We start from the raw sequence: 27,385 nt of genomic DNA on the forward strand, positions 1-27,385 counted from the left end.
AGAACACAGGGACCTCAGAAACCCAAAGGGAGATGAGGGGACAGTTGCCTTTCAGTCAAGACTCCAAAACGACGATGTATTTTGGAGCAGTAGGGACAGCAAGGAGATACTGGTTTCCTCCTGAAAGGAAGGAAACCAACTAGAGATGTATGCTAAGACCCCAGACCAAACCAGCTAAGCCACAAAAATGGCGGCACCAGCCCTCATAGACATGAGATATCATCAAACAAAAGTCCTGTCAGGATTACTTGAGGTTTTAAAAATCTTTCGACAGTTCACACTCAACAGGATTGGACACTAACCTGCTTACGTCGCCTGGAGGACTTGCACACTGTTGAAGCACGGTTGGCTGAACCTCCTGCGGGCAGACGCCCAGACAGGCCGTTGAGGCACGTTACCTTTCGTTCCCTCCGCAGCCCTCAGGAGAGTTTGGCCAGCTGGACACTGACGAAGAAACTGAGGCCCCGAGAAGCTTGGTACACGCTTCACACTCAACGCAGCCCTGCACCACAAAGCCAGTCCCTCACATCTCTGGCCTCTAAGCCATTCTCTCCCTTGCCACACTGCTGCCCAAGCTGTCCTGGGGGTCAGGCAAGACCTTGGAGCATGTATGTGCATGCACAGGACACAGAGAGGAAGAGAGGGGGTCAGGAGGTATGGCAGGTGAAAAGGCACAGGGCGGGGGCAGGACTGCGGGTCTGCAGGAGCTTCACGAGCCGTTACTCTTAGCGCAAAGGCATTCTTAGCTCTTCCTCTTGATACAGATCTGAACTGTGATACAAACCTCCTAGTATGATGGGAAGCACGCGTGAGTTTCAGGGGCCATTGGCGCACCCAGCACCACCTCTTCCTGCCCCACGTCACCTCCCCAGGCCTCTCCCTGGGGTGGCACTGTGCTCATCAGCTGGTCTCGAGGGTTTCTCAGTGTGTACGGCCTGCCTGAATCACGCGCGTCACCACGCATCTTGCTCCTCAGGACATGGCTCCCCGGGCCCTGATCAAAGAGGAGCAGACAGCGAAAGCTGTGGCTGCAGTGGCCAGGTGACTTCTCAGGTGTAGCCTGTGTGTGAGTTCAAGGCCACAGCAGCCACGGCGCACTTGGAGCCACCACAACACCATTGCCGCAAGCTCAACCTCTCTTTCCTCTCCCCTCCTGAATTCTAGCCCTTCTTAAAACCTTCAAGGGAGTCACTGTGATCTCGTGAGAAAAGCCCAAGTTAGTAAGCCAGAGACATGTATTCGAATTCCAGCTTTGCCATATTCCAACCGTGACTTGAAGCAAATTGAGCCTCAGTTTTCTCATCTGTAAAATGGCTCTAATCTTCCCAAGGCTCTGAAGACCCAGATGATAAACAGGCAAGGAAGTGGAAGAAAAGTATTTCAGATAGATAGACCCAAACAGTCAAAGGCAAAGAACTACAACACTGTAGGATAATTGTCACAAAGGAGTACAAAGACCACCCGCACTTTAATATCTTGAGAGCAGAGGAATCACAGGTACTCAGGGACAAGTACTGAAGGAGTTTATTCTAAGTGCAATAAGGTGGTAAGAATTATTATACCCATTTCATAGATGAAAAGACTGAGGCTCGGAGAAGGAAAAGAATTTGCTTAGGGTCATAAAACTAGAAAGTGCTAAGCTCAAATTCAAACCCAAGTGTGTGAAACACCAAAACCCAAGTGTTCTTTCTCCTCCACCTGCTGCAAGTGCATGTAGGGAAGGGCAGCAATGACATAATGACTCACTCCACCCAAGCCCAGGGCAGTGGACAGATCTTGCCCCTGCAGGCATCCTGTCCAGGCTGTTCCAACCATGTCACTGGAACAAAGGTTCAAGTGTCCCTGCTCATCTGACAGGCAGGATCTCCCTTGCAGGCCGTGCCAGCTGGGATCCATGCCCGGGTAGGTCATCAGTTAAAGCGGGCTAGCACCTGGCCCCAGGAACCCGCCGGCTCCTTGGGGTTTTTTAGAGCTGTGGACAGGACTCTGACAAGCTGTCCAAGGACTGGACAGTGCACACAGTGTAAGTTCCATCTCTGCAATAACGAGCTGTGTGACCTAAGTCACCCTACTTCTCTATGTCCTCGTCTAGGTGACCTTGCTGAGCTGTGTGACAGCTAAACTGGGGAAGAGCAATGCAGTGCCTGTGTGCCCAGCACAGCCTGGTGCCAGGCAGCCTTGGTGGGGTGAGACTGTAGGTGTGAGGAGCAACCCGCCTCCTCCGCTCAGCACCACTTGGCCATGAGCGAGTGACAGGCCCTCTGGACCTCATTTCCCTTGTCTGCAAAGGGAGCACCACAGTGTTTTCCAACTTCCCCCAGTGGGTGACAGCACCCACGTGCATTACTATGCACAGCGTGTAAGTGACACGTGGCGGATGTCAGGAGCACGGGGAGGGTTAGCCGCCATTGTTGTTGATAAACACGAGCCATTGTTGTCTTTTCTACTCCTTCCCAGTCGCAGCCCCACCTCTTCACCCATTCGGTCAATGTGTATTCATCAATGCCAACTATGTGCCAGGCATGGTTCTAGATACTGCAGTAAAACTAAGCAAAGCAGAAAAGGCCCTTGTTATGAAGCATGCATTGTCATTGGAACAGAGAATCGAGCAAATAAGTGTATAACACAGGTCAGGCAGGGTTACATTCTGTGAGAGCAGAAAAAGGTGAGCGATGAACTAGATACTGAAAGGGCCTTTACATGGGTATCTTAGCGTCTTCGTGCACCAATGACAAAATACCTGAGGTTGGGTCACTTACAAAGACAGGAAATTTTTCTCATAGTTCAGAAGGCTGGGAAGTCCAAGATCAAGGCTCCAGCAAGTTCACTATCTGGTGAGGTCCACTCTGCTTCCAAGATGGCACTCTGAATGCTGTGTCCTCACATGGCAAGATTAGGAGAGAAGGGACACATGCCCTCAGTCCTTTCGTAGGGCCCTAGTCCCATCCATAAGGACTCTGCCTTCGTGACCTAGCTACCTCCTGAAAGCCCCACCTCTTAATGCTGTCACATTGGTGGCTAAGTTTCAATGTATGAATTTGGTGACATCCATTCAGAGTATAACAGGGGTCATGGAAGGTCACTCTGAGAAGGGCACATTTGAGTAGAGACCTGGATGCATGAAAGGACAGCAGAAAGGCCAGCAGGTCTCAGATATTGTTTCTCCCCTGCAGAGAGGTGGCTTAACTTGGCTTAAGAAATATAGGACTTGGAATCAGACAGGCCTGGATGGGTAAAGGTCAAGACAAGGGTTCCCTGAACCAAAAGGAAACTAAGCGTGGAAGGGCAGGGAAGCTCATGCCTATGCTCAAAATCCTCCGCAAGGTCTTCTACGTACTTCCAACCAACAGAGGAAGATGACAATAAAACAATAATAGCATTTTTATATTCATCCATCCCTTCCCAGTTTACAAACTGATTTTATCTTCTTTAAACCCAAAATAGCAAGAAACAGATGGCACACTCTAAGCAGTTCATTAGAGTGAGTTGAATAAAGAAACCACCTCTCAAGGTGTGGGCAGGTGGACCGGAGCTCTTCCTGTGCCCCTCCAAGTCCATTTATCCACCTTGTCCACGTGGGGCAGGAAGCAGGAACAGAGACTGGCATGGGCTACATCAATGACCTCATGCCCTCTGACACCCAATTGAGAGTCGCCAATGTGGGTATTGGAATAGAAGTTCAGAGGAATGGCGAGGGGACATAGGTCTGGATATTTATTTCCTTGAAACCATGTGAGACTGGCTGTGTCTTAAAATCTCCTCTAAAGGCCACGGCCATGCTGCCTTCAATGCCAAGTCCTCTCACTTTTTTGGACTCTTCTTGTCCCTTTGAACCAATGGGAATGACCTTTATTTGAAAGTGTCACCTCTTTTCTGTTGAGACAATAGGGATAAGAATGAGATGATAACAACTCCCAGGGTGGGCAATGGTGGGAGCTGTCTCCACCTCCCAGACCCAAAGGGACAAGGGTAAAAGCTGTGTCCAGGATCAGTGAGAGAGACACCATCAACCATGATGTTTGAGAAGCAAATGGGCAACTCAAGAAGAGCATCTCCATGCACGAGAGGCAAAGCAGAGCGGGAATTGGCGCTTCCTTTCCAATTCACCTGCTTACCTGAGGTCACGGGCCCACCCCTGCCCCGGTGGTCCTCTCTCTTCCCACATTCCTGCCTTGACCCATGGAGAAAGCTCCCTGTAGCACTTTCTGCCTGGTGGGGAAGCAGAGGGGAGGGAATTTCTCTCTCCCATGCCCACTTCACCTCCTCTCACTGGGAAGGATGTGACGGGGACAGTCACAGTACTGGGCCACAAAACACCAGTGGGGACCACTGTGATAAAGGCCGTGAGCACTTCAGTCTGTCTTATCTCCTCATGGGTCTTTTGGACCAGGACTAGAGAAGGCAGCAGTTCAAATTCATCCACAGTTAATGCTGAGGATGCATTGGTCATGAATTTGTGACACCATCTTTCCCAAACCGAGGGCACGGCAGGCAGAGGAGGTGCGTGCAGGTACCTACTCCTCCGCTACTAGCTGTGAGGTCCAAACAATGCCTCAGTCTCCTTTGCTGATCTGAAAATTAAGGATAATAACTGGCTACTTCGCAGGGTTATTGCAATGATGGAATCACAGAATCCATATGAAAGCATTTGTACGCTGTAATGTTTCCCACAAAGTCCAAGGAGTCGTTAACTCAGCAAATTGCTTTGAGTACGTGTGTCATCCCAGCCCCGTGTAGCGTGTGCATGACATTGCAGGCATCCAAAAACACTAACTGCGTTCAGTGCACTGCAACGAACCGCGTGTGGTCTTTACCCTCATGGAATTCACATTTGAAAGAAGAGATGGACATGAAGACAATAGTGCAGAGGCCGATAGATACACTGCAGAGTTGCCCAGGGCGCTGCTAGAGCATCCACTCAGCCTCCTGACCCATCCGGGAGTCTGAAGGTTTATGGAAGATGTGGTCTCGAAGGAGCCAGTGAAGAATGAGCCTGGTTAAGGAGGCTAACTGCTGAGTCGAAGGACATTTCCCACCATGGGACAGGCAGAGAGAATGAAAGCGTTTAAGTGTGAAATAGAAACAGTATGCGTATGTGTCCTTGTTTGACTTCTTCCAGAAGCAAACCTTGAAACCAGGAAGTTAGAGCAGGTAATTTCCCCATAGGTGGTCCCAGGAAACCCTGGTAGGAAGAGAGTGGGAAGGAAAGCAACTGATAAATGATCCATTATCAGATCAGCTTCCTCTGTGGGCAGCTGGAGCCTAATCCCCCAGGAGAATTCAGGGAAATGAAATCAAAGCTTACCTCAAAGTTACCTGGTCCCAGAAGGAAAAAAAAAAAAAAGGTGGATACAATATACCACCTCCCCTCAGTCACCGGTTGAGAACTTCTGAGGGGCCCTAATATCATGGCACTTCCAGACTACTGCTGGCATGTGCAGAGTGCCCCTAGTGGTCATTCAGAGAACAAGCGTAGGTAGTTGAAGCTTGGGGGGGTTTCTGGGACCCCAGATCCAACTTGGGGAATTGCAGGCAAAGAGGCTGACTAGGTAGGGGAAGTGAGGACATATGAACATGTGCCACACAACAGTGTTTACGCTTTATCCTGAGGGCAAGAGTGAGCCATTGAAGGGTTTTAAGAATAGGAGAAGCATAACTATATGGGATCTTCAGCTGACTCCAGCTGCCATGTGGGTTAATTATTGAGGTCTCCCAGTAGGTGGCTATCATATTGGTGGTCAAGGAAGGAACTGGAAAGGGTCGGATTTTTTTAAATTGTAGAAGCATTTTCTTTTTAATCCTTAGGAGACCCAAAGAAACCTAGCGGGACTTGGTAATTTAATGAATGTGGGCACGATGAATAAAGATTCGATGATGACTCTCAGTCTCCCTAACTGATGGTTTGGCAATTCTGGTGCCTCAGCAGAGTTAGAGGATGAAGCAGCAGGAGAGGAGAGGCGCTGGGTGGTAGCATTGTAAATTGAGGAGTTTAAGGAAAACCCGGCATGAGACACGGAAGTTCAAAGCCCCAGCAGAACGAACCTGGAGATAGAAGTTCAGAAAGTGTCTGCACATGGGTATTGGGAAGGCTCAGAGTGAATGAGATAGACCAGGTAAGTGTGTAAAATTGAACCAGTCAATGGGTCAAGGACAGAATTGAAGCAACCATCAACATTTAAAATGGAAGGAAGTGGGGAAAACATCTTTAAAGGTACCAGGCATTAAAAAAAAAAAAAAAAAAAAAAAAAAGGTATTTCACTAAAGCATAGAAAGTCAAGAGAATCGAGGTCTTGGGTGATCCATGTACTAAGCTGCAGGTGCCCAGTGAGCCATGAGCTAACATGTATGCTGGTTTTTCCACTTTGACTGGCAGGCTGGCCTGTTCTGTATTCATTGAATTCCAGCCTGAGAGATGACTGGGAAAGGGCCTGGGGTAAACTAGTTTTGAGAAGGCAAGAGGAAAGATGAAGAAGGGCTAGTCGACAGACAGTCACAATGTCCGCAGTTCCAGGGTGTGCTGGTCTTCCCTTAGGAGACACGCTTAGAGGATGAGGAGGAGCAGGGGGAGGAAGAAGGAGACCAGAGTTTTTAAAAGGAAAGGATCACCAAGCGAGTAGGTTGCTGAGTAAATGATAAGAGGGTCAAGAGCTCAAGTATAAGCCTTGACCTTTGGCAAGAGAAGGAGAACACATGCTCTGGAGTTGAAGCAAAGGAGATGAAAATAAATATGAATGTACACACATGCGTAAGGGTCAGACAGAGGTGAGTCCCACCCAGAGCCACCCTTTCCTCCTGAAGTAGGAGGTGAGAGTCCTGCGGAGAGGAACAGAGTGGAGGGTGAAGAGCAGAGTGTGGGGTGGGTCAGCATTGAGGAGAACAGAAAAAAAAACTGACCAAGGACAAATAAAGGGACAGTCAGAAATCAGGGTCCAGCTTAGACTGGAGATGACAAATTTTTGATGGTCCCAACCCATTGGTAATGATGCTCTGATTCTGGTGCGATAGATGACAAGTTTGTGTCCCTCCAAAAACCCTATGCTGAAATTCTGATTCACAAGGTGGTGGTAGTAGGAGACGGAGACTTTGAGAGGTGACTAAGATGAGTGCTCTTGTCAAGAGCTGCCTCGAAGGTAGGAGGTGTCATCCATAAACCAGAAAGTGAGTCCTCACCAGACACGGAATCCAGAACTGTGAAAAATAAACTCCTGTTCTTCATAAGCAACCCAGTCCGGGCAACTCTGTTACGGATGTTGGCAGTGGTGTCCAGGCTCCATGTCCTGTCCTCTGACTGGGCTTCTACGCACGGGTGCACGGGAAGCAACGCTGCAGAATCCAACCTCCAGTGATCATTTCTGGCTCCCTCTGTGTGTCTCTCTGTCCAGGAGCTGTACTCTCAGTCTTACGATGCTGTTGGAGTGATGTTTGCCTCCATCCCCGGATTCGCAGACTTTTACTCTCAGACCGAAATGAATAACCAGGGAGTGGAATGCCTGCGCTTGCTGAACGAAATCATTGCTGACTTCGACGAGGTAACTCTGAGCCGCGGAGATTTAGTCACAAGTGGGCATCGTTGTCATCGTAGCCTCACGCTCATTATCACCTTTGTGGGTGTTCTTGTATTTACAGAATTCTAGGCTGTATTCTAAACACAGATACCTCGTATTGTCTGACTTAATTATCACAATGACAATTATGACCTGAGTTAATTGATGTTTGAAGAATGTATGCATTGGAGAATGTGGAAATCAAGCCAATTAACATATTCATCACCTCACATTCTGACCATTTTGTGGAGAAAACACTTAAAATCAAACCTTGCTTTGAAGTCTAGGGGTGTTGCCTCCACCAGGGTAACGCTTAGCGAGGCCTGAGGCCTTGCACTTACTACCCTCTTAGCAATTTCCAAGTGTGCAATGCGTTATTATCAACTATCGCCACCGTGGTGTGCAGTAGCCCTCAAGAATTTATTCCTCCTAACCGAAACAGTGTACCTAGAGCAAGTATCTCCCACCCACCCTGGTTGCTGGTAACCGACACTCCACGCTCCGCTTTTGCATGTGGCGCTCTTAGACTCCACATGTGGGTGAGATCAGGCAGCGTTTGCCTTTCTGTGCCTGGCCTATTTCACTTAACATAATGTTCTTCAGGTCCGTCCACGTTGTCGCAATGGATGGGATTTCCTTCTTTGGTGACTGAGGAATATTCTGTTAGATACATTATACCACACTTTCTTTTCCGTTCATCAGTGGGCACTGAGGTTGGTTCCTCACCTGGGCTATTGAGAATGTGCTGCTTTGCTTCAGGCCACAATTCTGATCTGGATGACTAGTGCCTCGTTATCTAGCTCCCCCACCCACTCCCACCCCTGCCCATCCCACCCTGTCTCACCATCTGCAGCCACCAAAGGCAGAGCCTTCTGCCACATCCTTTGAAGCCTGAATTCCCTGGCTTGCCAACCCAGAGCTTTCCCCGTGCTCAGATATGCCTTCCTCCTTCCGCTCCACAGAGGCCCTCCAGGTCTTCCCTGCTAAGCTCACTTTAATGCTGCTGCTGCTCTCTTGCTGGTAGAGTTATCACAGGAACCTGAGATCCTACAAGACTCTTTCTTGGCACAGAGGAAATCTGAGCATCGCTCCGAGCACACTTGGCAACACTGTTTGTAATAAGCCAGCGCCAGCTCCTCACCCCACAGCCCTTCCTTCTCCAAGGGCTATAAAAGTCCTCTCGCACCTTGGTTCTCCATTTGCATTAATGAAAGGGAGTGATGGGGGACCCACATTATGACCCCAGACACGTTTAGCCACAGAGTAGGTAAATTTGCTGCACGTGTAGTAAATGAAATAATGAAACCCCTTGCTGCCTCTCTGGACTTCTGAGGTGCTGTTGCCTGTGCCTGGGCTTGAAATTGGCTCTGTGCCAAGAAGTTCTAAGAAGACAGTAAAGCCTGGTCCATGCTCCCAAAGCACCAGGTCCGATTAGCCCAAAGCCAGCAGAAAGCTGAAGAAATGCAGTTACACAGAGGCAGAGCCAGGGAGGGAGGTGGTAGCTGAAAGCATCCAAGATCTTTGAGCTAAAATTATAATAGTCAAAGGACTGCTAGAAGACTAACCTTGAGGGCAAATTTCAGACACCCAAGACAGTGAGGACCTGCATCCTGGGCATAATTTGCAGATTCTCAGCAAAGGCAGAAGAGTAGCTTCAGGTTAGCTCAAGAAACTCACATAATGAACAAAAGCTGCCTGCATTGTGAATCAAGTCACACACACACACCAAAGCAAAGCAAATCCCAAAATCTGTGCTCTCCATGGTCCCAGTTGAGTTTCCCATGAGCAGGAAATGACTGCCTTTTCTTAGCTTCTGGTTAATTTTGAAAGGATGTTGTAGCCAGACAGTCTCTAGAAAACCTTACCTTGTCTACTTGGTTTGTCCATCTGTCTGTCCATTTGCAGGACTTGAGACCCTGAGAATATTACAACCTTAAAAAAAAAATCAAAGAGTTGGAGAGCCAGAAATTATATCTAACTACCTGCCAACAATAGGAAATAAAGGGCCAAATGTTAGCCTTGGAGCCAGGGAGGTTTCAGTCAACCCTGCCTAGCTCTCCCTCTTAGGGCCAGCTTCACAGTTGAATGACCGGCTCGTCACCCAAGGGAAAGCTCTTGGTTTAATGTTCTGCTGTTGCCATCATGTAAGCCTTAACTTTTGATCAAGGGATTCCATGTCTTCTTTTGCACAGGACCCTTAAAATTATGTAGCTAGGAAAAGGGGAAGGGAAACTTAGGGAGACTCCTTCATTCCATTTGCCCAGGACACTGCAAGTCTCACATCTTAAGGGACTTCTCTGTCCCAGGAGAGCCAGGATAACTGGACATCCATAGTGCAATTCAGGTAGAATCATCAAAAGAACCTCACTGAGAAGGTGACATGTACGAGAATCCCAGAGGAGAAGACGGAGTAGAATCAGCCATAGGAATAATTGTGGGGATGGCACCAGGCAGAGGCAAAGGAGGCACAGAGCCCTGAGGTGGGAATATGTCACAGCCTCCCATGGGTTTCTCTAGTAACCAAATCTGGAAGAGGGGCTTGGAATGTGCAGTGACTTATCCAGTGATTTGGTGGAATGCATCACAGAATTGCACAGTTCAAGTTTCAGGTTTGGAAGAAAAATTCAAATCCACATTAGCTTCAAACCTCAAAGTAATGTGCAGTGTCCATCCCTGTAGCAGAGGGCATCATGGGACACTACGGGGCATGGGAAGCAAAGACAATCTTGTCAACCTCACATCCCAGGGCCTAGAATATAGCATTCAGTAATCACCTACTGAATGAGTAGTCGAAGGGATGAGTCACCCAGCCTCCAGGCTGCCCCTTCTCTTCCTTTAATTAAGCAGTGCCCCTCAAACCTCAGTGTGTGTCAAAACCACCTGGAAGACTTGGTAAGGCATGCCCAGAGTTTCTGAGTCAGTAGGTGTGGACACAGCCTTGACTTTGTGTTTCTTACAAGTTTCTAAGTAATGCAGATGGACCCACACTTTGAAAACCACTGCTTTAAGGCAAGGTGCCAGGACAGGCAAGCAGAACGTTGGAGCCAAGTTTCAGGGTTCAAAGTCTAGCCCTGGCTCCTCCTAGATGGGTCAACTTAAAACTGTTCCGTTAACCCCACTGCCTCGGTTTCCTTTCATAAAATGGACCCAAAATAATTACTGACTTGGGTTACATGGCATATCAGTGGCACTAGGTGAAAGTTTGTTAAACCACACCGAGGGAGAGGCCAACCAATATCACGCAATCACCAATGCATCCAAGGTCCTTAGATTTGGATACAAAGAAACATGCCACTTTGACCCCAGCTGAAAACATTTTACTGTCCACTTGGGCTTCCATCCACCATTAAATGACAGAGAGGGCTGCGGTTATGAGGTGGGGCACCTAGGAAGCTTTCAGAGGAGCAGCCAGGCACAGGTGCATGGTTCAAGCTGACTAAGTTTTCCAGAAGCATGGAGGTCAGCCAGCACTTGTGAGGTCAGGGAATCACTGTGTGTGAGTTCATAGCATGGCAATGTCTGAAACTTAGAAATGCTTGATGGTTACACAAGGCCAATATAAAATGAGTGCTCGGGATGGAACAGCAAATTGTATAATTCAAATCTGCCTTGACTTTCCAGTCTGCCTCTTCTCTGCCTCCTGGCTGCCCTCAAACAAGCACACATGCAAACGCACATGTATACAAACATGCACATACACTCCACACATGTGTGCATGTGTGTACATACCCACACACAGATGCACATATGTCAATATATGCTTGTAAGTAACACACCTACATACTGTGCACACACGTGTGCACATTCACACACAAACACACAAGTTGACATTGCTGCACAAAAACTACCTATATACCCTACACACACACACACACACACACACACACTTGTGTACACACATGCCCATAACCCCAGGCATGCACACATAGACATGCACACAGCACCATGCACATAAGCACACATGTATTCAAACACATATGCACACAGACAGTCATACAGGCACACACACAAATCTACAACCTGCACTCACAAATGTCATTAGAAGCTATTTCTTAGGCCACAAAACACAATGCACTGCTTAGTCTTAGTATATCTATGTGTCTGTCTCCATCTCTAACCCGAGTCATCATTATCTCCTGCTTTGATTCTGCAATAGGTCACCCCATGCTTCCTCTCCCCTGCGGCATCCAGAATGACCTTTCCAAAATCCAAATCCAGCCCATCTCTGCCTGCTTCTGCCCTCTCAGTGCTTGCCATTGCTGTTAGCCTGAAAGCCTGTGTCCTCAATATTTTCAGTGTGTCCTGCAGGGCCCTGCATGCTCTGGCCCTACGCCTCTCCCAGCTCCCAATCTTCAGCTCACAGCCAGGCTTACCACACACTGCAGCCAAGCTGGTCTCTGTGTATTTCTTTGAAGCCACTTTGCACCCTCTCCCAACTCTGGGCTTTGTTTCTGCTCTCTCCTGGGTCTGGATGCTTCTTCAACCCTTCCAGTGCCTGCAGTCTCACAACACACAGATCCGTACACACACTGCTAGAAATTCCTTCTCATACCTTAGAACTGAAGTTATAAATCAGTTGCCTACCCAGATTCACCAGATTGGATCAAAATGGTCTATACTTCTTATGCCTATAACCTGTACATTTTACATAAGTAAATTTGAACTAGGGTGTGATCATTTATTTTTAACATCTGCCCTTACCTGGGCTATTAGCTCTGGGATGGCTGGGACATTACATAAATTGTTTCTCAGACATATAGGAGCTCAATGGATAGTAGCTGTATTAGTTTCCTTTTGCTGATGTAACAAATTACCACCAATTTAGTGGCTTAAAACTACAGAAATTTATTAAAGGAATGGCAGGTCTGTGTTCCCTTTGGAAGCTTCATGGAGAATCCACTTCCTTGTTTTCTCCAGCTTCTAGAAGCCATCTGCATTCCTTGGCTTATTGCTTCTTCCTCCATCTGCAAAGCTAGCAATCACATCCTTCTGACTTCTACTTCCATGTAATACATCCTTCTATATTTCTCCTGCCTCCCAATTTCTCTTATAAGGACCATTGTGATTAGATTGCCCTAAACTATTCATGCCTGCCAAGTCCCTGTCACCAGGAGAAATGACCAATGTGTGCCTTCCAGGGATCAGGACATAGACATCTTAGGAGGCTAGGTCAAGAGGCATTGTTCTGCCTACCCTAGTTACTAAATAAGAGACCAAGGTTTCTCTTCCTTAGCATGAAAATCCAAACTGCAGGTGAAGATGGAGGACATGCTAGGATGGCAGCCATTCTTTAATCCAGTCATTCATTTGCTCGTTCCTCCCTCCGACATGCTCAGCTCCGTCTGTACAGCCCCTGCATTCCAGTGAGGAGAGAGGAAGCTGATGATAAATAAGCCAAACCAGGGAAGAGAAGACCAAACAGGAGAGGAAGAGAAGAGTGTGCATAAGGGAGAGGGTGCTGTGCTCAACTGCAGGCAGGGCAGTGGACCAGACTGCGTGAGGGCAAGTGGGGGACTTGAGGAAAGACCCGGAGCGGGAGGGAGTCACGGGTTGTCTGAGGGAGAGTAGTCAGCCCACTGGGAACAGCAAATGCAAACCTCCTGAGGCCGAAGTGGGCCTGGCCTGTTCCAGGACTAGCAAGGAGGTCAGTGTGGTTGGAATAAAGTGAGCAAAGGGGGCAGCAGGGAGGGGTCAGGTTGTGTGACGTGCTTGCAGGTGGCAGTGAAGACTGGCTTTGTCCTAAGTAGAGCTGCAAACCATTGAGGGATTTGGTATAAAGCAGGAACATGTTCTGACTCACTTGTAAACAGGATCATTGTGGCCACCATGCTGGGAGAGAGGAGGCAAAGGCCACGATAGCCCAGCTGGGAGCTAATAGGGACTTAGGCCAGGCTGCTAGCAGGGAGGTGCTAAGAAGCAGTAAGATTCTAGGCACAGGGCGAAAAGAGAACCAATGAGATTTGTTGATGGATTTGGGGGCAATCTTGATGTCTTCTTTGAGCTAATCAAACAGCCTTGTTTAGTTCAAAGATTCTTTGAAACACACCTGCTCTTTCCAGGGTATCTGGTCACACCCATCTAGGCTCCTGGCCCTTAGCAGGTTCTCCATACACAGTGACTGATTGACTGCGAGTCCCTCCGAGGCAAGGATCCCAAGCCATTAGTGTTAGACCTCTTTTCCTGTGAGCCAGGGGCTCATTTTCAGGAGCCCAGCCTAGAGGAAGAGCAAACACCAGGACTGACACTGTTGCTCGGATCTGTTGCAGCTGCTTGGTGAAGACCGGTTTCAAGACATCGAAAAGATCAAGACCATTGGCAGCACCTACATGGCTGTGTCAGGCCTGTCACCAGAAAAACAGGTAAAGGACCCAGGACCCAGCACAACCTTTGCAGGGTCCTCGCTGTTGCCGTGTCGCTGAAGGTGGTGATACCCCCATCACCAGGAGGCTTGGGGAGCGGGGTTATGAGGGTGATGTGGTTTGCAGGGGCTCAGGCGGGGACACTACTGCATGGGTAATGCTGTGCTGAGAAACCTCTGAACTTCACTTTTCCCTTGAACAAAAATCAGGGCCCAGAGATACCCTGATTATGATACTTGTGGGTATCCCTGAACTCCTAATGCTATCCTGTGTTCTTATTCTTATTACCATTTTCTCCTTCCAAAGTTGTATGAAATAATTATAGCTCCTGAATTTTGAAATGTTAACCATGTGCCAAGCTCTAGTGTTAAATGGGGACACTAATGTCTACCTCCAGGGCTAATGGATGAGTTATCTGGTCTACAGCTATGCTTCCCTTACAAAGCCTTGCACCTAGTAAGTCTTCAGCAAAGGTTAAATGAATGTGAGTCCAAGTTGCTGGGGGAGGTGGAGTCCTCATTAACTTCTTCTCATCCTTTCTGCATTTATTTTCCAACTAGAAGTAGTCCAAGAGTGACTTTCTGGAAAGAACCCACACTGGTACACATGTGTGGCACACAATAACAGGGGTCAGGAAACTCAGGCCAAATCTGGCCCCCAACTTGCCTTAGTAAACAAAGTTTGATTGGAACACAACCAAGTCGAGTCATATGTATTTTATCTTTTTCTCCTTTCAAGTACAACAAAGACCATGTAGTCTGCAAAACCCAGAATATTTACTGTAGAATGAGCCACACATGCTACACTCTTTGCTTTGACTCTCCTGTGATCCATGCTTCTGGAAGAGAGCACAGGCGCATGGGTACTTCCTTCCCAGGGATGCGTGGGTAGGTTAGGGCAGAAAGCCCTGCTGCAGAAGCGCTAGCGTCCATCACACTGAATGGGTCCTTCTCACGTTTGCTCCAGCACTGTGAAGACAAGTGGGGCCACCTGTGTGCCCTGGCCGACTTCTCCCTTGCCCTGACGGAAAGCATACAGGAAATCAACAAGCACTCATTCAACAATTTTGAACTCCGGATCGGTGAGTAGCAGTTGAAATCAGGGGACCCAGAAAGGTATTTTCGCTGTGTTGGCTCCTTCCACACCCAGGATCTCAAGTCAGGGAAATTTTTTCCTACAAAATTCAGGAGGCTTAGTAAGACTCTGACAAGGACAGACACAGGGTCAGCTCAGGCCTTTCTGAGCTTCCTCTCACTCGGGACATTGGAAACAGAGCAGGATACTGACCTGAGTGCAGAAATACAATATGGCTGGTCTTTATCAAATCCTAGACTATGGTTTCATCTCGTTCCACCCCCGTGCAAGATCCTGCTTGGAAAGGTAGCTAACCACCTGGGATAATTTAATTCTGACTTCTGGGTTGTTTGATACTGGTGGTCCATGTGTTGTTCTCAGGTCTCCTAGATAATGCCTTCAGACAAAAGCAGTCTCGACTCCCCAGGGTACCTGATCCTGTACTGAGCCAGGGACAGGCACAGAGCCCCACAGCACATTGCCCAGCCTTGCAGCTCACCTTCCTTCAGGCTTGGGGACACACTGGTGCAAAAGAGCAATGCAACAACAACAATCTTTGCAACTGAATAATAATCCTTTGTGATCTGTATACTTTGCCAATTCCTTTTGCATCACTACTGAATTTCCAGGGGCCTTCAATACCCAGTGTGGAAAGCCCCTGCTCTAGTCCCCATTCCCATTTTATAGATGAGTAAACTCAGACCCAGAAAAGGGGCGTGACTAGCCTAACATCACACAGCCCAATAGTTATTCCAGCAGCAGCTCCCAGACTCCCCGACTCTGAGATGAGTGACATCCTGGCTGTCGGGATGTGCAGTTGCAAACAACTCTGGCCACCATCCCACACTGTGGACGTCCTCTGCGGGACACACCATTTTACTTCATGTATTTTCCCTTAGAAGCTCTGAAGAAAAGGGTCAAGAAATACCCATATCTAAGGAATGCCCCATGCTGTTGTTCTTTGAAATAAAATAAGTTATATTTCTATTTTGATCGATGGAAGGGGATGGTCAGGGCTTGTTCCCAAGGCTCCAATCAACCCTGCATGTCTTTTCTGAAATCATTGACTACAAAATTGAACCAGGGGTAAAAAGAGAACTTTAGTCCTGAACAGAGAGATATTCTAGTAAATTCCAAAGACATTGACGGGACCAGGAGCAACCTTGGCATGATATATCAAACTGCTGTACTGTTGTTACACTGATCTCAAGGGTTAGAAAATTAGCTTCCCAGATAGATTGAGCATCTCAGTTAGTGTTTCAGGTATGCCATAGCCAACTCTATGATCTTGGGCAAGACATTTGCACCCTCTGAGTCTGTTTCCTCCTGTGTAAGCTGGATGCTACACTAACACCTCCCTGCCTATCACCTCATAAGTCATATGGGAGTCAGATGGCATCATGACTCTGAACGTGCTCTGCAAATCTTAGAGTGAGTGATCATCATGAGTCACATGCATTCTACAGTCTGCCTTTTGGATTTGCAGACAATTACACCGTGTGTGTGCACGCACACGCGTATATTGCTCTTGCCTTCACCTAGAACACCACCCAGATAGCTGCTTGACTGGCCACATCACTTCCGTCACATCTCTGCTCAAAAAGGTCTTAGCTCACGGCCCTTACTCCTGAGTGTACCCCCATTTTTATCCCTGTACCTTGATTGATTTTGCTGATATCATGTTACCTATTTTCTTCTTATTTCCTCTCCATGAGGGCCAGGACTTTATCTCTTTTCTTGCCCACCATATCCCCAATGCCTGGAACAGTTCTTGGAACACAGCAGATGCCTTGTCAATGTGTGTAGAATGAAGCAAGGCTGAGTCAGTTAGGAGACACACATGCCCACTTACATGTTTAGTGAAATGCTGTCATTTCTAAAAGAGAAGTCTAGATTTCCCAAAGGAGGTGGCTCTCTCTGCCAAATAGGTCTCGGGGAAGTAGAAATCCAAGCAGAGAGAAAGTCAGGATCAAGGCACAAAAAGTAAGCGTCAGGTGGTGGGTGGTGGTAGGTGACTGGCACGGAGATGGGTGTGGAGAGGGAGGCTAGCAAGTTAGGCAAAAGCCAGACCAGAGAAGCCCTGGATCTTAAGGGGATTCCACTTTATCCTGCAGGTCAAAGGAGTCATGGCGGATGTTTAAGTGGGTGGCAAGTTGGTCATGTGTGCATGTCAGGCCCTTCCCCTCCTGCAGAGGGGGGAGAATGGAGCAAGAGGACCAGGGAGGAGAGAGGGAGGCCAGTGAGCAAGCCTTCACCATGGACTGAGGCGGGGTACGGAAGGCCTGCATGAAGAACAGAGGAGGGAAAGCTCTGCCCAAGCTCTCAGAGTACAGTGTGGGCAGAGGCAGGAGATCCAGGGTCCTGACTCCTGGTCAGTGTTTCCCTCACACACAGGCCAAGACAAGTCAGTGTGCACGTGTGAAAACAGCTGTTCTGCTGTATTGAGTGTGCACTGGCTGGCAGGCCCTGTGCCAGGGGCTTTGCTTCTATTATCTCGTTGACTCTTCATTTCATTATTTCCATTTTACAGATGGGAAAAGTGAGGTCTAAATAGGTTAGGTAGCTGACCCAGGTCACACATCTTGTAAGTGACTTAGGTGGGATCTGGACTCTGTAATTCATCCACAGAGACCACACGTGTGATGGCCACCACCCCAGGTAGGGTCCAGACCCCCGTCTGTCCTTCTTTTCTCTCTCATCTCTTGCTCCTTTGGCTCATTCACAGGCATCAGCCATGGCTCAGTGGTAGCTGGAGTGATTGGGGCTAAGAAACCACAGTATGACATTTGGGGCAAAACCGTGAACCTGGCGAGCCGAATGGACAGCACGGGGGTTAGCGGTCGGATCCAAGTCCCAGAGGAGACTTATCTCATCCTGAAGGACCAGGGCTTTGCCTTTGACTACCGAGGGGAGATCTACGTGAAGGGCATCAGCGAGCAGGAAGGGAAAATCAAAACGTACTTTCTCCTGGGAAGAGTCCAACCCAACCCATTCATCTTGCCCCCGAGAAGGCTGCCCGGGCAGTACTCCCTGGCCGCAGTCGTCCTGGGGCTGGTCCAGTCCCTCAACAGGCAGAGGCAGAAGCAGCTACTCAACGAGAACAACAACACAGGGATCATCAAGGGCCATTACAACCGGCGGACTTTGTTGACACCCAGCGGGCCAGAGCCGGGAGCCCAAGCTGAAGGCACCGACAAATCTGATTTGCCATGAAAGCATTTTCTTTGTGTTTTTTTTTTTTTTTTGTATTTCTTTTATATATAAAATAAATATACTAATAAAAAGGTTTAATTTTTTTTAGAACAAGGATGGTTTCATTGGTCTTTTTGAACGCACCAGATCAAACAATTTGAAGTTCTTCAATCACATTTATGAATCATGTCTCATATACAAAGTTCATTGAGAATCAAATATAATTAAGAACTAGTTTCTGACTTTGAGAGGTTTGCAACCCAACCTCTCATTGGAAAGAGACCCAATGAAGTCAATACAACTGCCATTTGGAGAGCACTTGTCATAAGCTGGGCCAGCTGCCAAATCCCACCTAAAGACCTCATGTGGTCCTCCCACTACCCATGCATTCATTCAGGTTGCATCTCTTGAGCATCCACAATGCCCCCATGTGCCAGGGAAGTCATGGCAGAAGTGTTTCCTCCACACAGCTGACACGCTGGCAGAGTGATAAGAGATAATATTTTGATAAATCAATACATAAATTATCTACTTCTAGATAGAGATAGAGGCAATGAAGAAAATTAAGTAGGATGGTTGCATAAAGAATTGGAGGGAAGGGTGCTGACTTAATTGAAGTTACCAGGGAAGGCTTTTTTGAGGACACAGTATTGAAGAAAAATGATCCAGGCAAAGGAACAGCACATGCAAACACCCTGGAGAGGGATCGAGCCCAGCATGTTAAAGGAACAATTGAAAGTCAACTCATAGGTGAGCTGTTATGGGCAGGTCCACTGTTTCCTGGGATGATTGCACCAGACACTCTTCTCTCATGATCTCAAGACTGCAAGGAAAGTTTCCTACAGAGGACAAAGCACAAAAAATATTTAAAAAATCAAAGAGCTTGCTCAAATTTACAGTTACTCATAAAACTAGCTTCAGATCTATACTGGTCAGTAAGAGCTGAATGCTGCAACAAATGACTCCCAGGCTCAGGGGCTAAACTACAGGAAAGGACTGTTTTTTCATCCATGACCTATTAGGGGTGTGGCCAGGGTGGGGGCTTCCATGGAGTGGGTTTGGAACCCAGCCTTCTTCCACTGAGGCATTGGAATTCTCTTCTTGGTCCTCTATATCCAACCAGCTGAAGAAAGGAAAAGTAAAGGAAAGAGTCACTCAGAAGCTTGTAAATACCAGGTTTTATGGTTTGGATGTGAGGTGTCCCCCCAAAACCCACATGTGAGACAATGCAGAAGGTTCAGAGGAGAAATGATTGGGTCATAAGAGTCTTAAAACAATCAGTGAATTAATCCTTGATGGGGTTAATTGAAGTGGCTGGAGGAGGTGGGAATTGGGGTGTGGCTTTCAGTAAATGTTTATATCTGTCCAGTGGAGACTCTCTGCTTCCTGATGATGCAAGTTGCTTCCCTCTGCCACCCTCTCCCGCCATGATGTTCAACTTCACCTACAGCCTAAGGAATGGAGCCAGCCTTCTATGGCTAAGACCTCTGAAACCATGAGCCCTCAAATAAACCTTTCCTCCTCTATAATTGTGCAGGTCAGATCATTTAGTCACAGCAGCGAAAAAGCTGACTGAAACACCAAGACTGGGTTTCTAAAGTATTGTTCCCTTGTCTCACTGCAAGGGAAGTCAGGGAAAAGGTTCTTCCTGTGTTCTCATACTAAAAGGCAAATGAAATACAAAGGATAGTATTTGCCTCTATGACAAGACTTTGTTTCTGCCTAACCCCAAAACCCATGTTTGCAGACACTAAGTCATTCTGGTAAGGGCTGTGTTGGAGACATTGGAAGGACACTGGTGGAATCCCAATCATTCTCTAAATTCTTGACCCTGATGTTCACAGTAGCCAGTTTAAAAGTAGCTCCAAATAATGACTCCACAACAGACATGCTCTCAAAGAAATACATTCTGAGTTCTTGCAGGTGAGACCTCTGTGGTAGACATGAACCCTTCCTTTCTAGAGGCACAAAACACAGAGAAGGAATTGAGGTGCAGATGGACATGGAACTGTCAGCCATGATTGGCATGTCTTTGCTTTCAAAAACCATGTGTTTTTGAAACTAGAGGAAACTCTAGAGGCCCAGTGAAATGTGAAGCAGGTGTCGTGCAGAGTCTCTGTATACTGTAAAGTCCTCTACCAAGGCCAGGGGTAATACAATCCTCACACACTCTGAGAATCCCAGGTTAGGAAAGCCCCAGGAGCCAAGGATAGGCAGTGCTTTGGAGCCACAGGATGGAGGTAGGGAGCTGCGATCAGTCAGGTTGGGAGCTCAGCAACAAACCCTAGCAAAGAGGCTGGCCTCAGTGGAGGCACTTGGGCTAGAAGGCATGGTATCTAACAGAGAAACTGGACGTGCATCATGGAGCCTCAATCTACTCCAGAGCGCAAAGCCCATCTGATGTCTACAGGCACTGCTGAGCAGACTTCAGAAGGCAGACAAGTCATGGAGATCTGGAACTCAGGCCTAGGAAGCAAGGCTACCAGGGACAGACTTTGTTTCTAAACCCTGAACTGGGACCCAGGACAACATCCCTGGGCCAGAAACAGGCTGTCTCCTCGGTAAGGGTTTGGGAATGACCAGTGGGCTGTCATGGGGACGTGTCATGCAGAACCTGAGCTGTGCACCAGTGCTTGTGCAGTCTCCCCACACCAAAGGCAAAAGGCCAGAGACAGAACCGACAAAGTGGCCTTTGTGGCCGAAAAGCTAAGGAATGAGCCTCACTGGGTCTTGTGTGATCTAGAGGGACTGGAGAAAGCAGAGAGTCTCTGAAATTAGAGCTGTGTTCCTGTTCATCTTTGTTGGTGGAGGGGGGGGTCTCTGTTCAGCTCATTTATTAAAAGAAAAGAAGTTAAAATGTCAAGCAATTTCTAGGAAACTGGCATAACTCAGCCCAGCCTGGCATAGCATTCGAGCCAGGGACATGGATCTCACCCTTTCTCCTCTGAACTCTGCTTGTGAGATCTGGAGTCTGCCCTTGGAAATGTCCAGGATAGACTTCTGCAGAAGCAACCGAGTCTAAAATGCTGAAATACAAAGAGGAATGCAAAATAGGAGCTGTTTCAGTCTGAGTGTGTTCATATTTCTCACAGTTCTGCGTTCCTGATTTAATCTTTGGGGGGCTAGTACAGGATCAGATATCCCTGCCATTGATCAACAGGGATTGGGTAGGGACATCATTGCCCCATAAGACAAGCACAGAACAGGTGAAAGTATCCACCACATCCCTCCAAGGACCAGTTTGAGGAGCTGCGGCCTCACCATCTGCCACCTCATAAAGCTAGGCAGGTCTCCTTGAGCTCAGGATGCCCGGTTCCCCTTCTTTAGGAACTGTGTGAGTGCCCCTGCTCCCAGTTAGAACCCCCATGGCAGGGTTGCAGACTGAGCAAAGGGGCAGTCACTAGCTAGAAGAGCAGCCACGGAGCCAGCCTGGGCCACTTATGCTGGTTCCAGACATCTTCATTCTCTTCCCTCAGATGGTCAAACAACTATAACTGTTTTCTTTGTGTGCCAGGATTAGAGGCAGTTTCTTGGTTTGAATCCTGTTTCTACCAACTCCCGGTTTGATGCTGGCCTGTGGCATGAGCACTGTGCACCTCAGGTCCTGCACCTGCCATGCGGGGAGCATCAGGGAAGGTTCAGATTTGAGAAACCGGGTAAGCATGCCATAAACACCCCAGAATTTAAGCCCACTGATAATGTTCTGGCACTACATGAAAATTCACACCAAGTCGCATGGCCGAAGTCTCTAACGAGACTCACCTCTGTTGGGGTTCTTAGACCCCGTGTCAGTTACAGTTCTGGGAGCATTTGGGTTTTAGACAGTGGGTTCCAACTTGGCAGCGGTGAGGACGACAGCCACCAGCATTCAGTGCTCCCCGCGACTGGGCCTCACACCACTCTCTAAGGCTGCCTCAAACACACAGGGCTTTTATTGAACAAAAGCTCAGCTGCCATTTTTCTTAGTCCTTTCTTTTTATTGTTTTTACTCATATGTATTTGTAAAATTTTCTTCAATGAATTGATGTTGCTTCAAAAATGAAAATAATGATCAGCCAAAGTAAAGGATAGGGTTCCCTTCAAGGGCTACAAAAGGTCCCCCTTGGCCTGTGGTCATTGGACCCTGAGTCAGAGGACTGGATCACAACCGGGATGGAGCAGACATCTCCCAGAAGGCCTAGCCAGGATGCGGAACCCTGCAGGGAACTCCCTGTGAGTGGAGAGAAAGACTTTCCCCAGGGCCACACCCTGCCCTTCTGGAAAGAGAAAGGGTTGGAGCTCATTTCCTTTCCTGACACTTTCTTTTCAGACCACAGTCCTTCCTGACACTCGGCACTCATGTCAAGCAGCTTTTCTAAGTGAGAATGTTGCTCTCAGATTAGCTGTGGCTCCAAACAGCTGAACCCAGGGTTTTATCGATGAGTTTTCAGGGGCAGGGTGCCCTGCAGGAGAGCACCGTGTGCCTATTTAGGTTATTAATTGTGTATGAGGCACATCGCACTCCCAGCTGACCCCTACCCCACTCCCCGGGAAGATCAGATTGCTATTCTTTGGGGATCCACCCAGCATCCCTGATCAAAGTCATGAACTTGTCCTTACCTTTTATAAAACAGATAGTGTGACCCAAATGCAATCTGTTTCTGTTTGGAAATAATTGCACTCAATCTCTTCACGATTCACTGGCCCCTAGTATGATATTATCATAACAATGATGAGAACATGTTTAGAGTCCTTTACAGTTTGCAAAGTCCATTTCCATAGTCTGATCTCCATAACAGCTCTCAAAGAGAGAGATTATTATCCCAATTTTCCAGGAAATTGGGGCTCATAAAAACTAAGAAAAATAAACCGCAAAATTCTATCTAAAAATAAAGAGTGTTAAAGTCAAAAAGAGCTTAAAGATTGTATGTAGTCCAAAGTCCTGATTTTTATAAGGCTTCAGGAATGCGGAGCACCCGATTCCTTGCTCTGTTTTGACTCTGCTCTTTTAATTTGCTCACTGTAAGTAAGAGGGCCAGATCCCCCCAGGTCCCCGTGGAAGCGGAAGGGCTGAGGCCTGCCCGCCCCGGCCCTGCACAGGAGTCCTGCGCTGCCGCTGCGCCACACCCAACTCCCTGCCACGCCCAGCGCTGCACTAAGGAAAGCCCACCCCTCTCACATTCATCAACACCCACACACACCCTGGCTAGCTCACACGCACACATCTCCACCTAACAAATACACACATGTGCACACACACTCTCCCGCATGTTCTCTCTCACGTGCACACACTCGTACTCACTCACACTCTAAGAGGTTCACGTACACTCAGTTACACCCTGGCACGCGTGCACTCACACTCACATGCCTACTCACTCTGAGGCTTCCACACAATCATACACACTCATGTTCACACACGCCACAACTCATGACGCACACGCTCTGGAACGTGCGCTCATTCTCTCATGCGTCACAGTCGGAGCTCTCCGGCATCCTTTCTGCAAACACTGAGACCTGTTCCACTCCACAGACGCCCCCTTCCTGCCAGCACCGGGGGTTTCTGGGGAATCCTACAAGGCTGGTTCCAAAGGTTCAGCATTCGACACACACACGTGCACACACGTGTGCACGCACACACACATCTGGGCATATGCCACAGAAAGGCAGAAAAGGACTTGCGCCATAACCAAGAAAGTGGCAACAGAAGAAAGACAGAAGCAGTCCCCTGGAGAAGGCTCCTTGTCGGTTGCCTGTGCACCTTCTTCCTATGCCGTTTTTAAAACCATGGTCACTACACAGGGCAGCAGCTGCACTTTGCCTTCTCCTAACAGCCAGTCTCACCATTAACCACCTGCACTGTCTCCAAGGAAGGGCAATTATTGTCAATGGGAGGGGCAGCGTGTGAGCCCTGGAGACATGTGAAAAATTGACCAAGCGTTCTTTTGAGTGACAGCTCACTATCTTACAGAAATGACCAAATATGCTAGTGAAATCACCGAAGTTATGGAGCCCTGGGACACTGTCCCTTGGGTGCCAGCCTGTGAGGTAAGTGGCCTCTGAGGAGCATGCAGACAGCAAGGGAGACACTGACCACCCTATAGGAAAACCCCTCAAGCTAGGACTTGTCTTTTCTGACACTTGTCAAGTTTCTGCTGAAATATGTGTCTTTTTGACTGAAAGTAATGATGCTCCTTTTGTTGGGGTGACCTGCAGTTTGGATTGTTGGATTATTTTTAGCTAAGGCAAGAGAGGTGGGGGGATGGGCAAATACTGAGACTTAAAACATCCCTCAGCACCCAGGCCATCAATAGACTGGCTCAGCTCAACACTCCCTCTGCCCCCAGCTCTCCTTAGCACTGGCTCCTGCTTGCAGCTCTGCCACAGGGGGTTGCTCTTAAGGAGACTGGCAACCATCTCTCTGCCACGTTGCAGTACGGCTATGAGGCAGGGTGGAAGCAGCCGTGTGAACGAGGAAACCAGAGCAATCACCTGGTGGGAATCACATGTGCCTGGACCAGGACAGTAGCCGTGGGGGTGGGAAAAAGTGGCCAGTGGCCAGATTCTGGATCCACTGGGACAGTGGACACTGGACTGACATTATTTGAGTGAGGATGGATTGGGTACAAGATATGGAAGAGCCTGGGATGACTTCAATATTTGGGGCCTGAGGAATCAGAAGGACAAGGGACCATCTCATGAGATGCTGGGGACAACAGGAGGAGCAGGTTTGGGGAAGATCACCCTTTGTTTTGCACAAGTGACTTGAGGTGCCTGGCGCACATTTGGATGTGTGCATCTGACGCTACAGGAAGATCCAAACTGGAGAGATGATGGTAACGCCTGGTCCCTTGGGAGTATTTGAGCCCACCAACCACTTCCTTCTTCATGGCCCTGCTGGTAATACCCACGACGTCCTCTGGGCCTCGGTCACACCTCTGAGCATGGTTCCCTAACTCCTCCATCCTCAGCTGCCTCTGCCCACTGCACGCCCCTGTTCTCTCACACTTCAACCGCCACCTCTGCTGAGGACTCTCAAATCTAAACGTGCTGGTAAATGTCTAACTGGTTCCCAGAAACCCCCCTAGATGTCCTGTAGGACCTCCAGTCAAATGCTCTGTAACAAAGTCCATCTTGTCTGCAAGCTGCTGCTGCCGGTCAGAGGGGAACAGCACCCTCATTCCTCGCTCAGCTAGGGTACAGCTTGCTGGTTCCCCAACCACCGTCCCCACTTCTTCTCCCTGCTGCCCTTGACCCCTCACCTGTACACATTCAAACATGCACAGGCACGCACATGCACGTTCCCAAGTTACCCCTGATCGAGATTCTGCTGCAAATAGACCCGTTTCTCCTCCCATGTCACCTGTCTGACTTGAAGCCTACCTGCCCAGAATCCAGCAAGACCATGTCACTTAGTGATTAAGTGCAGGCTTCGGAGCCAGGTGAGCTGTACAGAATCCACTTACTAGCTGTTACCTTCGGCAATTTGCCTAGCCTTTCTTTGCATCTGTCTATCCATCAGTATGACATGGTTATGGTAGAACATGCTTTGTAAAGTTGTGGGAGTTAACTAAGATTTGACTGAAAGAGAAAGAAGGAGAGAGAGGGAGAGCTACAGAGAGATATAGATAGATAGATAGATAGATAGATAGATAGATAGATAGATAGATAAAGATAAGTGGATGTAGACACAGCGGGCTTTAATAGCACCTAGCACAAAGTAGGGTCTGTGTCCCAAAACCCTACAGCAGGTAATATCCATGTAAAGATCTTTTCTCTCTCCAGTTTTACCCTGCAGGAATCTGTTTTTCTGAAATAGGGTACGGTATTAGATTTTGTTGGAGATCCAAAATCACCAGCACCACCCCATCCCATCTTTCCTGAAGTGTTAGGAATTAATTGAGAAATAAAACACAAGAGGCAGACAGATAGTAAGATTTTAGTTGTATTACAGATAAAATCTGAAAAGCATGGATTGGGTCAGTGACCAAAAAAGGACATCCCAGGAGATCCCACTGACTTGAACTTATTCCTCATAAGACAACTCCTTTATCAAGGGTGTCATACTGAGTTCACCCCATGATGGCGAGCAGCCATGAAGAATGAAAGCAGTCCTCTCTCTCTGGCTGACAGATCTCAAAGAAATAGGGTTGGAATGCTTTTCCAATCATGCTGTCTCTTCTCCTAAACTGTCCTCTGTGGAAAGTGCAGACTCCCGTGACCACCCAATCGGCTCTTTTTAGAGGGCTCCAGGAGGGGACAGCGCCTCCCATTGACAGCTCCCCATGACCACCTGCCCTGTCTTCTTCTCGCCCCTCCCCCACTCCCTTCCTATGCAGCATTTCCTTCCTCACCTTGCTTTCCCCAGCGTCACTGGCAGAACCCCCGATGGCTTCTCTTTCTCTCAGAAGAGCCCATCATCAAGGCACAGAAGTTGCCACAAACCTGGGTCTGTGTTGAGTGCCACTGCAGGAATATAAACCCACTGCCCAGAGCACAGAGGTCAAGGCCACCCGAAGGCATTGCCAGGGAGCAGGCTCAACACTTCCTCCACCATCACCTTTGCAGGGAAGGGTATTTATTTTCTTGAAATAAGAGGAAGAATCTTGCATTTGATGATTTCCATCTCTTTGGGTAAAAATGGACCAAATGTTCCATTAAATAATGATGGAGAAATGCTTTCTTTGTATCAACAAAGGCATTCTTGAAAACAAGAGCTCTCTTTTCATTCTAAACAGAAAACATTAACAAGCTGTGGTGGAGACTGTTCATTATTCCCTGGTTCCCATTTCCCCACCTTCATGATGACAAAGGCCCCAGGAAGGGAAGCTGCATTCCCAGGCTCTGGGCTGCCCTGGATATGACACTAAGTCCTGCTCAGCTGGAGGCAAGGGACTATGTCAAGCTACCCCTTCTAGCAACTCACCTTCCTGCATCCTGGAAAGTGGGTGCTGCTGTCTTGGGCTGGTGATTAACAGTTGCTGTATAACAAAGTACTTCTAAACTGAGTGTCAAGTAGAAAACATTCATGATCTCACAGTTCCCAGGAATCAAATTCAGAAAAGACTGAACTGGGCAGTTCTGGCTCAGGTTGCCTCTCAAGGTTGCAGTCAGGATCTTAGCAGAGTCTCCCTGGTCACCTCAGATTTGGGCTGCAGGACTCATGTCCAAGCTGGCTCACACACAGGAGGACTCAGCTTCTCTATGGCTTTTAGTGGGAGATCTCAGCTCTCCTCCACC

At 48.1% G+C, this 27,385-nt stretch overlaps 1 protein-coding gene across 4 annotated transcripts in view; it reads left to right on the forward strand.

Annotated features, from left to right (window-relative positions):
• Adcy8 (adenylate cyclase 8) overlaps window positions 1–18,191 on the forward strand; it is a 231,096-nt gene extending 212,905 nt beyond the window's left edge. For all 4 annotated transcript variants that reach the window (XM_047525869.1, XM_047525870.1, XM_047525871.1 and 1 more), the window contains 4 exons: window positions 7,383–7,529; window positions 13,811–13,903; window positions 14,870–14,984; window positions 17,703–18,191. In XM_047525869.1, the coding sequence (XP_047381825.1) occupies window positions 7,383–7,529; window positions 13,811–13,903; window positions 14,870–14,984; window positions 17,703–18,190 (843 nt within the window). In that variant the 3' untranslated portion in view covers window position 18,191. The remainder of the gene's footprint in view (window positions 1–7,382; window positions 7,530–13,810; window positions 13,904–14,869; window positions 14,985–17,702) is intronic.
• Window positions 18,192–27,385: the final 9,194 nt, after the last annotated feature.

Source organism: Sciurus carolinensis, chromosome 1 (assembly GCF_902686445.1).
Source record: "Sciurus carolinensis chromosome 1, mSciCar1.2, whole genome shotgun sequence".
Lineage (NCBI taxonomy): Eukaryota > Metazoa > Chordata > Mammalia > Rodentia > Sciuridae > Sciurus > Sciurus carolinensis.